The 18,052-nt window shown below is 39.0% G+C and overlaps 1 protein-coding gene across 1 annotated transcript in view; it reads right to left on the bottom strand.

The window, feature by feature from the left end:
• Positions 1-18,052, bottom strand: part of Adamts19 (ADAM metallopeptidase with thrombospondin type 1 motif 19) — a 203,366-nt gene that overhangs the window by 59,118 nt on the left and 126,196 nt on the right. Inside the window, exons 15-16 of the mRNA XM_051163590.1 lie at positions 11,096-11,216; positions 2,438-2,518 (exon numbers count right to left, since the gene is read on the bottom strand). Coding sequence (XP_051019547.1) covers positions 2,438-2,518; positions 11,096-11,216 — 202 coding nt within the window. The remainder of the gene's footprint in view (positions 1-2,437; positions 2,519-11,095; positions 11,217-18,052) is intronic.

Below are 18,052 nucleotides of genomic sequence, written 5' to 3'. Positions count from 1 at the left end.
CTGGGGTTATCTGAATAATGGCTCTGTGCATGCTCCTTGTGATCCTAAAACTCAAACACCATACAAAATTCCCAAGGCAGTGAAACTGTGGTGTCTTTTCATAAGGCTCTGCTCTCAGGAACGGGTTCGTCTGCTCACTACATTCTGAATAGCTTGCCAGCCCTTTTCACCTTGCAAGGAAACGAAACATCTTCTACAGATCTGGACTGGGCCCTCAGGAAACAGCAAATCTGCCAGGACCTTGATCTTGAATTACCCAGCTCCCAGCTGAAAAATGAATTTATCCTATTTGTAGACTTCCCAGTCTCTTCTATTTTGTCACTGCAGACTGAGAAGATGAGGGGAAGTGCTTCGATGGTGCATGAAAATTATCCTGAGTCACAGAGGACGTCCTATATACAACCATGCCTATCTTTATATGAACTGACATGGCAGCTTTAAGCACTGAAGAGAAAGCAGGAGACCATGGAGGCAGCTGCTGGGGTGACACTATCATAAACAAAGCAGTGCTGGCACCCACCAAAAGCTAGGAGGAGGGAGTGGTGCTATCCCGGGATCTTTCAAAGCCAGTGAGTGTGCTGTGAACATTTTAACTTAGTCCGCTGAAACGAATTTTGGGTTTCTGGATTCCAGAACGCTGAATAGATTTATTTCAGTGGTGTTCTGTACCCAAGTTTGTGTCAACTGTTACGAAATCATAGAGAAGTATCTTTATCATGAAAATAAGCAAAGAACAAACTCGGCTAGGGGTGGAAATTTATTATCTCATTGAAACTTGAGGTTCTTGATGAGTTCCAACAAGTAAACGTGTAACAGTTCTAGATGAGATTAACTGAGGACAGAGCAAAGCCAAAAAGAGAGAAGGGTTTAGGACAGAGTCCCACCAGATGGGAACTTCTGGAGACTACGTTTCAGGATCCAGCGAAGGAGAGCAGTAAAGTGGTAACCCCGTGACAACAAGGAGCTGTGGACTAGAAGCCGAAAGAAGAGCGAGTTTAAGGAACTCAAGGGAAACCGATTGCTATTTACAGGTCAAGTGATGTGACCATTGGGTTCATCACAAAAAGAAGAGGGAAGCATTTGCTGACCTTGAAGAATATGGTAACTATGCAGGGAGACAGAAAACGAAGTAGATCACTGAGGGGCACAGAGGCAACAGGAAGGCTTCTCATTTGTGAAACTGGCTGATTTATTTAGCTGCATTTTTCAAAAGTTATTAAAACTCATAACATTAGCTGAAAGTCTACAGAATTGAAAAAAAATTCATTTGAGATCTCTATTGGTTTTTGCATCTTGGGAGTAAAGAGAATGTACGTGTGATCTGTGGTTGTCTATTGAGTGAATATGTCTTAAATCACCTACTACCACCACCTTCCAAAACTGGATATTTGGACTTGAATTTGGATGATATTTTGTACTTAAAAAGCATTGAATGCCATATTAAGTAAAGCAGATCAAATGTATACATGGTAATAACAAACAAATGAGCACCTCACATAATCAAGGATTTCCATTACTTCCTTTTGTGCACACAAGTTCCCCTAATGGTAAAAATAATTCAAAGCCAAAGCTAGACTACTTTTTAATACTGCAGAGTAAGAAGTTATGTGAGACGGATTGTTCTCCATATGCAAAGGGTTTTCCTGTTGGGACATTTACTGCTCAGCTGAGAATAATAAGGACATCACTTTTATTAAGCAAAAGGTTTTAAGGTGCTTTTAAAAGATAACTTAAAGTGCAGTGTTTAAATTCTATTTTGTCCCCGCCAACCTGACTTCATTCTATTTGATTCCACCGTGATGTTTTTTTGTTATACAAAAAAAGCTATCAATTAACCTAACTGATAAAATATTAAAATAGCTAGTCTAGTCTTTCCAATAAGTAATACTTAAATTTAAAAAAATGTTTTCTTCATAGATGAGTTTTCCTGGAGTGAAGCAAGACAGGCAAACTTAGCACAAGGTCAAAGCCATTAACTATACATGGCTTCTTTTGAGTGATAAGATTTCCTATTTCTAAAATAATCCTCACACAAAAATACCTGTGGGTTCATACATGGAATTATATGTATTTTCATATGTATGCATGTATATGAACATATGAAATAAGTTTAATAGATTGTATTATATATCATATATTTGGGATAAAACATGACAGTCATATAATATGATTTTTGTCTTTTTTTGTTAGTGTTGTTTTGATTTTTTATCATGAACTAACATTTGCAAGTAGGTTATAGTCTCTCAACAGAAAACCTAATTGCTTTTGCTCTTGGGAATCCCTTAGAGAAAGAAAAACTCTTGCTTAATATCAGAAGACATGCTTTCTGGAGAGTTCAAGTGTGAACCTGGAAACAGGCTGCCTTCCTCCCAACACATAAGTCTCAGAGTCGACAGCTATACTCCCACTAAGCTCCTGAGTCTGGAGCACCAGTTACCTAAGTAGCTATGTGCAGGCTTTTCCTCCACAACTTTGATTCTTCTTGCTCCAGCAGGTATCACCAGCACCTCTACATAACCTGTAAAAGTCAGTAAAACATGCAATGAATCCAGCGTTCTTATACAAATCTCCTCTTCTAATTTACTTGGATCCCCCCCCCCCCTTCCCGCCCTCACCCCCACCCCCACCTTTGGCCTTAGTTACTCACACCATGTTTTAAAGAAGAGAAAAAAATGTTTTATTATAAAGCTGCTGTGATTTCAGGTGAACTTTCTTAGGAAGACTGAGCATGGAGCTCTAGTGAGAAGTTGTTAGCAAGGCGACTGCAGTGCATAAAACACCAAGGAAAGGAAGAAGCCAGTGGTGTCACCTCCCTAGAGGCACAGTAAGACAAACTAACATCAACCCAGGGAGTTTTGCTCTGGGAATTCTTCAGGCTAGAAAGATCAAAAGACAGTAAAACAGCAGAGACAATACAGTTGGCCTGGAACAGTCCCTGGAGTGAGAGTGGCTGAGCACAGGAAGAGAGACCAAGCATTCCCTGGGAGATGAACAAAAAGATTAGACAGTGGAGCTGGAGAGAAGAAAATGGGTTGAAAGCCACAATGAGAGTCCTGTTGTCACCTCTGCCACACAGGTAAAGAGTAGATGTCCTCAGAAAATATTTTTCAGCTCTAGTCATGGATATGTTTCCTGAAGTTAAGTAAAACGAGGTGAAATAAGATGAGAGCATATGCAGTAAGGAAGAAATCCAGAGTCCTTACTGAAGAATAGGTTTAAAAGAAAGAAGCCTGTTTGTAGCTTACTAGTTGTTCTAAAATTAACATTCTTTTTAAAACATTCTGTGAAAAATCATGTATTTGGCTAAAATCTGATTTGAAGCTTGGAAAAGATCAAGAGACAATTTCAAAGTTTCCTCATGCCTGTTAATTAGTACAATTTCAAAAATATTTAGGTGTTCAGGATAAACAAAAGTAACGTATAGTCCATCTGGTGGCAGGAATAGAATAAGGGCCTGTGGTGTGTGTTTGTGTGTGTGTGTGTGTGTGTGTGTGTGTGTGTGTGTGTGTGTGTGTGTGTGCGCACTCACACACGCGCACATGTACTTATGTGCAAAGGTCAGGAGTTGACCCCAAGTGTCTTCTTCAGTCACTCTTTACTTTGTTGATTTGAGATGAAGACACTCATTAAAACTGGAGATACCCTATGAGAATATATAGGGGGACGTAATCCCCCTAAGGAACAGTCATAGGGGAGGGGAATAATGGGAAAATGGGGGGGGGGAGGAATGGGAGGATACAAGGGATGGGATAAACATTGAGATGTAACAAGAATAAATTAATAAAAAAAAAAAAAAAAAAACTGGAGTTCACTGATCCAGCAAGTTAGGCTGGCCAGAAAGCCCCAAGGACTCCCCACCCCCATCTCCATACCACGCCCCCCCTCCACACACACACTGGGATTACAAGTGCTCAAGGCCTTGCCTGGTTAGTTGGTTAGTTAGTTAGTTTGTTTACACACACACTACTGATCTGAACTTAATTCACTCTTGTATGTTAGGCAGCTTAATGATGGAGACATCTCCCCAGCCCCTGGGCATGTATGTGACTTTTTAAAATCAAAACTTCCATTCAAGACACTGCTTTTCTAATTACGCATTGAATTGCCCATTTTCAGTAACATCTAATTACTTGCAGCAGTCCCAGATGGAAAGCATTGGCATTATGTCACAAAAGCAAACCAGTAACAAAAAGAGACATGTGGCTGGTGGGTTATTTGTGCATAGAAACAAGGTAGGATGGACAGTTAATGCAGATGGAGTTAAATAAATTGTAAAAATTATGCTAAAATATAACAAAACATTATGATTAATCCTCTGACCAATAATAAAAATCCGAGTTTTAAGAACTACTCCCCTTTTGTGAGATCACACATTGCTTAGCAGTTCACTGCTATTCTTTCTATAAAAGTGTATGGGTATGAATGACTCACATTTGAAAACACCAGCATCATCCAGAGCAGAGAACAAACTGTACACGTCAAGGGAACTTCCTCTGAAAGGTCAGATAAGTTATCTTATGGGGAAGTATACAGGAAGGAAAAAGATCCATTTCCTGTACATAAAGAATGAGAAACACTTAAAGAAATGCTCAACCTCCTTAGTCATCAGGGAAATGCAAATCAAAACAACTCTGAGATTCCATCTTACACCCATCAGAATGGCTAAGATCAAAAACTCAAGCAACACCACATGCTGGCAAGGATGTGGGGAGAGAGGAACACTTTCATTGCTGGTGGGAATGCAAACTAGTACAACCACTTTGGAAATCTATCTGGTGCTATCTCAGAAAACTGGAAATAGGGCTTCCTCAAGACCCAGCTATTCCACTCCTTGAAATATACCCAGAAGATGTTCCAGCACACAATAAGAAAATTTGCTCAACCACGTTCATAGCAGCCTTATTCATAATAGCCAGAACATGGAAACAGCCTAAGTTTCCCTCAGTAGGAGAGTGGGTAAAGAAACTGTGGTACATATACACTATGGAATACTACTCAGCTATTAAAAACAAGGAATTCCCATAATATGTGGATAAATGGATTGAGCTAGAAATGATCATAATGAGTGAGTTAACCCAGAAGCAGAAAGAATCAAATGGCATATACTCACTTATATCTGCATACTAGCCCAAGGGGCATGTCCCACGAAAGCCTTCACTTACCAGGAAACTGGGACAGAGGGGAGGACATCCTATCGGGATTCTAGATGAGAGAAGCATGGGAGAATGCCAAAGTAGAAGGATCCAGAAGGTCCTAGAAACCTACAAGTAGAACATTATGATAGGCAGATTTGGGCCCAGGGGTCCTGCTCAAACTAAGGCACCAGCCAAGGACAATACAGGCGGTAAACTTTAAACCCCTACCCAGATCTAGTCAATGGTCAGAACATTCTCCACAGTTGAGTGAAGAGTGGGATATGACTTTCTCACGCACTCTGGTGTCTCACATTTGACCATGTCCCCTGGAGGGGGAGACCTGGTGGCACTCAGAGGAAGGACAGCAGGTTACCGAGAAGAGACTTGATACCCTATGAGCAGATACAGGGGGAGGTAATCCCCCTCAGGAACAGTCATAGGGGACGGGAACAAGGGGAAAAGGGGAGAGAGGGAAGAATGGGAGGACACAAGGGATGGGATAACCATTGAGATGTAACAAGAATAAATTAATAATAAAAAATTTTTAAAAAAATCTAAAAAAAAAAAAAAAAGAAGAAGAAGACTGTGAGATAAGCAGAGGCATTCATTAGCTCTTGAATACTGCAAATCTGATGGACTGAGGAGATGGAAAAGGCTCATCTATGGTGGAGTGTTTAAATGAGCACCCAAGAGAGTAAACTGAAACCGCTCTGTTAAAGTCAGTGATGACTTTATTAGAACCTGGTTTGGAGGAATTTTATCCAGCAGCAACATGCGGGACTATCAGAAATGCATTCATGAACTACACTCACTGCAGACAACAGATGAACATCAGGAATGGTCAAGGCCAAGAAAGAAAATCTAGAAACTGTTATGAGGAAAAAAGTACTTCTGAAGTTGAAGATGATTGAAACATTGGAAACAAATAATAAATAACAGACACATGGGATAATGGGGCTGTAATTTACATAAGGAAATCAGCAAGAATGATCCAATTTGGAGAGAATTTGCTAAGTTCAGCAAGTTGTATCTAACGAAATGTGATAACAGCACCCAGAACTCCAGTAAAGGCCAGGTTACTATGGATGGGTCTTTGAAGATGCCCATGCACAGGTAGCAATGTATGCAAGGAGTCAAATTACCTATGGAGAAAACTGAAAAAGAGGAGAAGCCAAGTAAATGAACTTGGTGACAGAGATTTTAAGACCACAAGTTGAGAAAAAATATTCTTGAGAAGGAAATGACCCGGTTGGCTGTGGTGTAGGTATCTCCTACATATGAGACATTTTGAGGTGGGGGGCAACCATGTTAGAGCTGTAAACATGAAAGGCAACCTCAGAGAGCGCACTCAGGAAATCACTGAAAATCTCTCAGCAAATCAATTTAGTGAAGTATAAATATGATATTAAATTTCAGAATTTAATTTTTTAAATATATAAAAAAAATCTCAAGTTGTATAACCCAATTCCGGCTTGAACTTAATCATAAACAGAATCATACAGTAAATCAGAGCAAAAGCTATGTCTAAAGTCATGGGTGAATACTGAAAAATCCTCAGTTATACTGATTCCCAAGAAGAGGGCAAGAAACATATTAAAAATAAGGACACATGAAGATGAAAAGCCATTGGCAGGGGGACTTTCAGTACATAAGGCCTTTTTCACAATTGAGAATGTATGTTTCTTAAAGAGAATGCAAGAACAGTTAAGACCTAGCTTAGAAGATGGACATGAGGCCACCGAATCCACAGCTATAAATCCAATTGTTTCCCTGGACAGGAGGCTTTGCACAAAGCAGCCTTGTATTGTGCCACCAGAGACTGCATTGTTATCAACATCTAATATGCCAGTTGCAATCATTTTCTTCATGGCATTGCAGCAGAGTCACAGATAGTATTTTTTTTCAAGAGGCTCTATATTCTGGTCGCCATTATTACTACTTCAGATAAGTTGCTGCATTTGGCCATGATGGTAATGTACAAAACATACTTGAATACGGTTAATCATTCTTATTTTGAATTCTAGGTTTTGGAGTTTGAGATTATAAGTAGTCAACTGATCATTTATGTGAAAATCTATCTGGCACTATCTCAGAAAACTGGGAATAAGGCTTCCTCTAGACCCAGCTATTCCACTCCTTGGAATATACCCAGAGGAAGCTCCAGCAAACAACAGGAACCTATACTTAATCATGTTCATAGCAGCCTTATTCATAATAGCCAGAACATAGAAAGTGCCTAAGTGTCCCTCAGTAGAAGAATGAAAAAAGAAACTGTGGTACATTTACACTATGGAATACTACTCAGCTACTAAAAACAAGGAATTCCCGAACAAATGGATTGAACTAGAAATGATCATAATGAGTGAGTTAACTCAGAAGCAGAAAGACTCAAATGGTATATACTCACTTATATCTGGACACTAGCCCAAGGTCATGTCCCATGAAAGCCTTCACTTACCAGGAAAGTGAGACAGAGGGGAGGACATCCTATTGGGACTTTAGGTGAAAGAAGCATGGGAGAATGGGGAAATAGAAGGATCCAGAGGGTCCTAGAAACCTACAAGAAGAACATTATCATAGGCAGATCTGGGACCAGGGGTCCTACTCAAACTATGGCACCAGCCAAGGACAACACTGGCCGTAAACTTCAAATCCCTACTCAGATCTAGCTAATGGGCAGGAAATTCTCCACAGTTGAGTGGAGAATGGGGACTGACTTTCACACAAACTCTGGTGCCCCATTTTTGACCATGTCTTCTGGATGGGGAGACCTGGTGACACTCACAGGAAGGAGAGCAGGCTACCAAGAAAAGACTGAATACCCTATGAGCATATACAGGGGGAGGAAGTCCTCCTCAGTCACAGTCATAGGGGAGGGGTGTAGGGGAAAAGGTAGGATGGAGGGAGGAATGGGAGGATACAAGGGATGGGATATCAATTTAGATGTAATATGAATAAATTAATCAAATATATATTTAAAAAGAAAAAAAGAAAGAAAATATCCACTACATTAAACTACTCTGAAATTTGGAACGTGTTAAGTCCCCACATTTTTAGGAAAAGGCCACTCAACCTGCATTGCATTGTCACACTCTGTCATATCTCACTGTCCATATCTATCCTGCAATGTTGACCAGTTCCTATCCTATAAATTAAAATAAATGAGGCCAGGAGATGCCAACTCCTGTAGGAATCAACCAATCAATTAAGAAGTCTCAGAGTACACTTTCCTGATTCAAACCGTCTTGTTTGTTTTCTTATACAAAGAGTCACACATTTGGCATCCATTTTCTTCTTACTGTGCACTCAGTACACCACTTCTCAACAGGTCAAACACACACGTTACCATTCATTACTTTAAAAGGCTATTGCTTGGTGAGGCAAGTCACAACAAAAGATGCCGTAAATGTATTAAAGGGAAAAAAATAGTAACTCTTAAGTTTACTTACTAGCTCCAACGGAAATGATTTAGCAAATACTACATAGAACAATAGGTCTAAACACACCCACATGTGCCTATGTATTTGTTACTCACACAATATCTACAGTGTTCGTGGCCAACTGAGTGAAAACCCTGAAAATCCCTAAAGAAATCCTAGGAAGGGATAAAGGAGAAATGGAAGACAACATTCCAAAGGCACAAGCAGATGGAGCCCCCGATAGCATTAAGAACTCATACAGCTTTTCCAAAAAACATAAATTCCTAAGTAAAGTAATGAAGGCTTGCTTCAGTATTAAGTAAACGGGTAGTAACAGATTGCTCATGACGGTGGTGATTGAGAATGGCGGTGGTCCACCAGAGGAGCCATCACATTCTCCCCTTCATTGAGTTTGAAATATAATGAAGAATAGGAATCCAAGTAAGTGTAAGATGCCCCAACTGTTCAGAATTACACCACATGAAAAAGCATCAAGATGTGATGAACCACTGCAAAGACCATGGAAGGAGCCATAGAGGCTAGCAGGCAAGGCCTTTTAGAGATCACTCAGGAGGTAACATTCAACCTCAGAGCTGTTCAGGAGCTCATCTAGCAAACCTAAAGGGCGGGAGATAGATCCACATTTGGAAAGTATGTTGGGGTGAGAAACTGTCAGCTAAGAGACTATTAGATCTCAATTCACAGAAAGAAGGGAGCTACTTGGAAGGTGACCACGGGGAGTCTAGAAGGACAACACCGTTCCGGGATATTTCTAATAATTTAGGTACCATAGTTTATTCAAACATATTTTAATACAGCATCAGATCTAAAGCGGGTTTAGGGAGAAGAGCAAGGAAAACATGTTTACATAAAAGCAGTTGAAATGGAAAGTGTACAGTGCTCAGGCGTGTCCGCGTTCTCCAGAGCATGGGTCACGTGTGTACCAATATGTAAATTTCCTGTAATGGTATAGTACTGTGGTATTTCCTTGGTCTTTCAGATCATATTTGAATTTCTGTACTGTAAAAATTTCTCTTGCCACAACCATGGGAATGAGGTAGGATGGGCAGTTTATTACAATTATATTTTTTTAGCTGAAGGTTTGACAATCTGTTTCAGCTAAGTGCATCTTGTCTTTCCTAAATGAGTGCTGGCATATCCAAGTTGTCTATCTTTTATTCTGTTAAGGCAAAGCAAAGCAAACAAACAAATGCACTTAACCTCATAAAGATTCATTAGATTTTCCTTTTAGAACATCCCACTTATATAAAATGACTTTGGTTTCACTGACTGTGCAACATAAATTGACTGCTCTTCAAATATAACATTTGTATTTTATCATCATAATTTCTTAGTTTTTGAACTAGAGAATTTAAATTAAATGCTAATGTAAACATATAAATGATGGTGTGAAAAGAGTCATAAATGGGAGCTGGAGAGATGATTCAGAACCTAAGACCATTTGCTCCTCTTTCAGAGGACCCAAGTTTGGATCCCAGCACCCATGTCAGACAGCTCACAACTGCCTATAATTCCATCTCTAGGGACCCAGCACCTTCTTCAAGCCTCTATGGGCACCTGCACACATGTGACATTCAAACATACACAGAGATCCATACACACACCGAAATAAATAATAAAATACATCTTTTAAAAACCAAAGCCATAAATGATGGTCAAACAGATAACATATCCAGGAATGGAGTAGATGAATTACAGAAAAGATTTGCTTTTACCAAGTAAGCTTGAGAACCTGATATGTAGTGATATGTTTGTGTCTATGTATATATGGACATATATGTGTGTAAATTTATTTATGTATATATATATATATATATGCATGTGTATCTCTGTGTACATATGTGTTGTATTAACATATTTGCGGGCCATTATAATTCAGTGCAGATACTAGTCACTTCTGTGGTGGGGAACTTTACACTCACACTACGTAGATCATTTATGGTCATTCTGCCCTCACATCCCCTGAGTGTAGCATTTACAGATGAGGAAAAAAGAGAGGAGAGGACTCTTGCAGTTAATGGACTTGGAAACTTCCCCCATGCTCTGCCACCCCTGCTCTGATTTCCACCACATAGTAGTGCTTCAGATTTCAGCTTTCAAAGGATTTCCCCTTGAAATTTAGTGAAAGCATTATCAAAAAGGGATTGCAAAGCTAAAGCCCTGAAGACTAATACTGTCAGTGGTTTCTTCAAGCTGTTGCAAATCACTATTTTTATTAGACATGCTTTTCATGGGCTAAAAAGCGTTTTAGAAGCCTGGTAACATAAGCTGATGCAAATCAGATTCCTCGCTTCCTGCTCTAATTTCTAGAATGCACAACACATGACTTCATGTTTTCATTATTGTTAAATAAGCTCGTTCAAGTTTCTGGCTCATATCACATATATTGTATGTCACCACTGAAACTATTGAAAATGTCTTCAATAGAATAAGAACTGTGATCTCTAAATCAAATTTAATCTACTTCTTGTCCACAAAGACACTACAGTTTATTGAGTATGAAAAATAAAGAACAGTTACCTGCCCCTCTGGTGTGATTAAAATCGCCTTTAATGACTTTGCATGATTTTCCATTGCCATTGCATATGCCACAATGATCTTCCCTTGCCAGAGACCCCAATAAACCGTCACAACCAGCTTTCTGTAAGAAAAGAAGGGTAGATATCAAAAGTTGAAGTATTCTCCAGAGCCTACAGACCCCACTACAAAGGACCATGTGTGGTTCTGTGCACCTCCCCCAGGTGGCAAGCTCCATCCCACCATCAGAGGACCAGGGTTCCTATGCAGCTCTCTTAGGAAGTGAATCGCCACCCTGCCACTAATGCAGCATCCAAGGACAAATCACAGTTCCATATAGCTTCTCCAGGTAACATCACCCACTGACACCTAGTCCCTCTACCTAAGGACTGCCAGTAGAACCCTTTAAACCTTCTACAGACATCTTCAGTGAGAACCTGCTTATCTCATGTAAGTTTGGCTCCTGTGCTCATAAACTGCAATCGCCCTAGCTGGGCTAGGCCCACGTTTGATATTCCAGACGCATATCAGAGCTGTATGAATCAAAGGCTGAAAACTAGGTATTAACCAGTTGGTAGAAAATCCATCAGATTTGGATAACAGCAAACAGAGATTCAAACGTCCTCTCTACCAAAGTTGGGATATCAATAGAAAAATACATGACCAATGATGTAACTTCAGGTACATAGGTCCCATTAACAAATCACAAACACAAATACCCAAGCAAGTATATTTCCTCCAAAAGATTAGCAATCCAACACTAATGTTTCCTAAGGAGAACAACTGACCTAATGTACAAGACAATTATGTCAAAACATCAGTTATGAATATGTTAAAAATGCAAAGAGGATGTGAATAAATGCCAGGATGAAGAACATGGAAGCAAAATTACTGAATAAAATCAGAAGGAAAACTACTCAATATGTGAAAATACAATTTAATAAAGGGATAGAGGTTATGAATAAAGCCCAAGTGAAATAAAACCTTAAATGAAAAATCCAGGAAGCACAATTAATAACTCAGAAGAAAGCTGAGTTATCCATAAAATGGATCAAATGAAAGAGAGAATATCAGGGTTTGGAGACAAGGTAGAAGAATTGGATCACTTAATCAAAGAAAACAATACATCTAAAAGCACCTAGGAACAGAGCATGAATTAACTATGGGACACTAAGAATCATAGGCATAAAAGAGGTGACAGCACACTGGTCAAAGGTCCTGAAACTATTTTCAACAAAATCATAGGAGAAAATTTCCCAGTCTAAGGAAAGAGATGCCTCCCAAGGTGCAAGAGGCACACAGAACACCAAACAGAAAAGACGGAAAAGGAAGTCCCCATGTCACATAGGGATCAAATCACTAGATGTACAGAATAAAGACAGGATTGTTGAAGTTGTTTTTATAAAACAGTGTTTGTTTCTCTTAGCTTATTTCTTAACCCAGCTATGATACAAATAATTGAGACTCTTTTATAATACAAAACTTCACAACACAATCTGAGCATCTTAAGTCTGTTTTAACCCTGTGTTTGCTGTTGTCTTACTCCCAGCAAACATCCCAGCGATACTGGCACTTTGCAGCTTTCCTCAGCTCGAGTTCCTTCCTCCTGGTCTTCCTTGGACCTTTACCATGGTTTAATCCCCTGCTCAATCTCTACTTCCTCTCCTAATTCCTCCATCACTGGCTAGAAGGAAGTCCAGCCCTATTCTCTCTCCTGCTCATTGATTGGCTGTCAACTGCTTTATTGACATATCAGGGGGACAATTGAGGAGCAGAGGTTACACAAAATTTAGACAGGAAATGAAAATTTAAACTACAAAATAACTTTATGTCTACACGGATCTTGAATACTGCAGAAAAGGCCAAGTAATAAAGGCAGACTGAACAGAGTTTTCATTGCATATTTCAAACACCAAAGGTTCTTGGACCATTATTCTCGAAGTTCTTAAAGATTATAGACTGCAGCACAGACTACTATGGCCATACTATATTCCATAAGAAAACTTTTTGTGGTAAAGACAGTTAAACCAAAGTGTGATAGCTGGGCTTAGTGGTGACCACCTGTAATCCCAGCACTTGGGAAGGTGAAGCCAGGCAGATCTCTATGACTTTGAGACGTGACTTTGAGAGCAGCCTGGCCTACAAAGCAAGTCAAGGAACACCAAGGCTACACAGAGAATCCGGCCTCAAAAAATTGTGTGACAACAAATCTTGCCCTACAGAAGAAACTGGAAGGAAAACTTTGGACTGAAGAAAAGGATAAGCATTTGCAAGGGACGATAGTAAAAATATGACATTAGGTTAAGTGGTAAATAAAAAAAATAAGCACCATAAAATCAACAAAAATCACAGGAACCAAAGCATAACCTGGAATAATAAATCTGAGCATCAGTGATCTCAATGTTCACAGATTATCAGAAAGAATTCAAGAAATTAGATATACAAAAAGTAATCCCATTCAAAACTGGGCTTCAGATCTAAACAGAGAATTCTCATTGGAAAAAACTCAAATGATTGAGAAACACTTAAAGAAATTTTGAACATCCTTAGTCATCTGGGGAATGTAAATCAAAACTACTTTGAGATTCCATCTTACATCTGTTGGAAGGACTAAGATCAATAACACAAGTGACAGATCATACTGTAGAGGATGGGACCAAAATGAATACTTCTTAATTGTTGGTGAGAGTGAAAATTGTATAGCCACTCTGGGAATCAGTGTGGCAGTTCCTCAGAAATTTGGGTGATATCTACCTCAAGAACCAGCTATACCACTCTTGACATAGACCCAAAATATGCCCCTCTTACCACAAGGACACATCCTTAACCATGTTCATTGCTACTCTCTTCATAATAGACAGAAACTGGACACAACCTAGATATCCCTCAATAGAAGAATAGTTTTAAAAAACTGCACAATGGAGTGTTACTCAGCTGTTAAAAGAAAGTGGCATTATGAAATTCACAGGAAAATAGATGACACTGAAACAATCATCATTAGTGACCCAGACCCAGATTGACAAATATGGTATGTATTCACTTATAATTGAGTATTACCCATTAAGTAAATTATAACCAAGCTATAATCAGTAGACCTAGAGAGTCAAGGTAAAGAGGAAGCATCTATGGGGATCCATGGGTCTTCCTGGGAGGAGGAAATAGAATAGATTTTAGGGGTGGACTGGAGACAAGTAGGCACAGAAGGAAAGGGGGGGGGATAGGGTAGAGGAAAGAATGTGGCGTGATATATCTGGAATTGAGGGGCATTTAAAGGATAATATGAATACCTAGTGCAGAAGAAACTTCCTAAAATATATGAGGTAATCTTAGTGATCATTAGCTGGACTTGGTTGCATTCAATTGAGTTGTTGGAAAAGAGAGCTCATGGAAATCCACAAACAACCCAGTCTGTTGCCAAGACAAAGTGTTACTCTCTGCAAACGGGCAGTGGGGCCCCATCACGGAAAAGAACCCCGCATACAACTCATTGATCATGGAGAAGTTGAGCGGGCGCCTATGTGGAGTCTGCTCCCAGACATGCTACTGTCTTTGGTACAGGAAGGTACTCTGAAGGCCACCAAAAGAGAAATGTAAACACCAATCCAGCCATAGAGCCTTTGACCTACAATCTGTCCTGCCTGGAAAATGTTTTAGGACAATGGTGGCACAGAAAAGAAGGAGCCCATACTCAACACCGCTTACATAACCAAGAGCCAAAGACTATATAGCCCAGAGACGTAGGGTAAAAGCAAATACTACTGACCAAAAATTTAAAAAGGAAAAGCTAAAATGACTCCTAATGATATTCTCCTCTGTTTACAAGCCACTGCTTATCCAGGTATCAGCAGAGAAGGCTTCCTCTAGCAGCAGGTAGGAAGGGAAAGAGATCCACAGCCAGATACTATATGGAGAGAGTGTCTAAATGGGAGGTCTCCATCAAGATCCCTCCCCTCAGAGCTCAGGAAACACTGTGGAAGAGAAGCAGAAAAAAAGTGTAAGAGTCAGGGGTGATGGAGGACATCAGAACATGGCCCTTAGAATCAACTAAGCAAGGTACATATGAACTCACTGACACTGAAGAAGAAAGCACAGGGATTACATGGGCTTGTACCAGGTCCTCTACCTATATGTTATAGTTTTTCTATTAGTGTTTTTATGGTACTTCTGACTGTGAGAATGAGTGGGTCTCTTACTCTCTCTTGTACCTGCTCTTGAGACTCTTTTTCCTCCTGTTGGGCTGCCATGTCCAACTTTGACATAACCAGTTTTGCTCATCTTATAATATTTTTTGTCATGTTTCATTGTTATCTCCTAGAAGCCTGGTCTTTTCTTTCTTTTTTTCTTAAAAAGTTTTATTATGTTTCTTTTTTAACATATACATTCATATTACTACACATGGGTAAAATAAACTACATACAGCAGGAAGAACCACGAGACAATCAGGAATTACATAAATGTTACATTCATAGTGATTTGGCCATTTGTATTTGGCAAACTTGAAGTAAACATCTTTCCTATCATGGGTCTAAGTCTCTGAATGGAGATTAATATTTATCATATCTCATGTCTATTGGCTTAAAAAAATCTATCTTGATCTAAAAACATCTTAACCCCTAACTTACTAAGCTTAATTGAAAGACTAAACTATTTGGTCTTCAGCCCTTCAGAGACTTGAGAAGGGATTAAAAACTTAAATACCTGAGCGAACCTGGAGTGCAGGTAAGCAGCTTCCAAAATGAAAAAAATGACTGAGACAGTTTACTGCCTGAACAGTCACCCAACACTCTCTATAACGTTGGAGCATCATCTTTAGCCTTCTGGCCCAATATATCTGACAGACATATTTGCGAAGCAGGAACTATTGACAACGTGCTTACCCTGTCTTGGCGGAGTTTGGCTGTTGACTCTGCCTGCATCTAAACTTGTCCATTATTAGGCAGGATTCTGTCTATGGCAGAAACGAGGATGGTAGGTAAGGAGAAAGAAGCTGAAAAGAAGGAAAGAGGGATATAGAAATATAGAGGGAGGATAGAACGAAAGGTAGATTATTGAATCTATTCCTCATCTCAAGGCCCTAATTGTTACTCACAAGTAAGGTTTTCTTTTTAATCCAATGGTATTGAATTTTGTATATTGATGCAAATCATGCTCTTGTCAAAAACTAGTCTAATTTTATCACAAGAATATCTACTCTGTTCTAATAGATAGCTATGAGTCTATAGACATATGAGGTAAAATAGTTAAATAGGGTCCTCAAATACCTCAGAGACCCACAGAATATGGCATTTAAAGTTGTTTTTATTATTCAAAAGATTCTCTGACAAGAAGACAAGTTAACTCCTGGCAACACCCAGCCTACCTCAAAGAAGAAGATGAGCATCAAAGAACATTCTTACAGAGATGGCTTCAAATGTGGCAAACCAGCCACTGGGCAAAAAGCGTAGTCTTTTCTAATGAGAGACAGAAAGGGAGTGGATGCTAAGGAGAGGGGAAGTAGGGAGGGGCAGGGAGGCGTAAAGGGAGAAGAAACTATACGAAGGTTACATTGTATGAGCAAGAATCTATAAAAGAAAAAAAAACTCAAGAGTCATCACTTTGCTGTTACCACTTTCTGTCAAGAAAGACAGAAACCATCTCAGAGTGAAATGCTGGATAAAGGTTCTGTAAGACTATGGAACCAGGAAACAGTAAGAACTTGCTGTCTGCATATGTGACAAAATAGACTTAGAAACTAAGTTAGTCAGAAGAAACATAGTAGGTCACTTCATACTGATCAAAGGGACAGTCCATGAAACAGACATTACAAATGTTCAATCACCATCTTCATAAAACAAGTTCTTTTAAAAGTAATGCAACAGATTAACTCTATCACAGTAATGTTAGGAAACTTCAACTCTCTAACTTCTCCAAAGGACAGATCATCTGGCATGAAGGGTGTACAGAAAAGTAGTAGAGATAAGCGATATCATAGATCAAATGTATCTAACACACACATACAGAACATTCCATCCAAACACTAGAGAACACACGATTGTCTCAGTAGCCAATCAAAACTTCAACAAAGTAGGAATATGCTGGGACATAAAAAAATAAACTATTTCTCAACAATCATAGGTCAATTTAAATATTTCTTTTTCTCTTACCTACCCTCAATAAAGTAAAATTGGCATAAACAGTAATAAAAATAACAGAAAATATACAGTCATGGATATTTAACAACATTGGATGGATTACTAAGAAAAAAAGAGAAAATTAAAACTAAACTGAAATCAAAATGAAAATGCAACATACTTAAATCTATGGGATACAACAATGGCAGTCCTAAGATTAAAGTTTAAACCTATAAGTGCTTACAGTAAAGCCAAAACAAACAACTCACTGATGTACTGTAAAGTCTTGGAAAAAACAAAATCAAAACCAATACCCAAAACAGTAAACAAGGATAAATAATATCAGATCAGAAATTATTCAAATAAGAATGAAAGAAAAAAATCAATTAAAGGAGGAACGGGTTCTTTGAAAAGATGAACAAGTTTGACAAAAACCTTGTTCAGATTAACAAAAAGAAAGAAAGACCCAAATAAATAAAATTAGAGATGAAAAAGGAGATACTACAATAGACACCATAAAAATCCAGAGGGTGGGAAGAACATACTTTCAAAACAACCATTCCATAAAACTGGAAAGTCTAAAGAAGTGGACAGGCTTCTTAATGCTTCTGACATGCCGAAGTAATCCAGGAAGACATAAATATTTAAATAAATCTATCATGAATAACAAGGTTGAGTCCGTAATAAAAATCCTCCAAACCCAAACCAGTCCAGGCGTAGGTGGATTTATTGCAGAGTTCTACCAGACATTTTAGGAAGAACTAAGGCTGATGTTTCTCAAACTGTTCCATAAAATAAAAGAGTAAAGACTGCTTCCAAGTTCTTTTAACAAAGCCAGAATTACACTAAC

Source organism: Acomys russatus, chromosome 20 (genome assembly GCF_903995435.1).
Source record: "Acomys russatus chromosome 20, mAcoRus1.1, whole genome shotgun sequence".
Taxonomy (NCBI): domain Eukaryota; kingdom Metazoa; phylum Chordata; class Mammalia; order Rodentia; family Muridae; genus Acomys; species Acomys russatus.
This window is presented reverse-complemented; position numbering and strand designations above follow the sequence as displayed.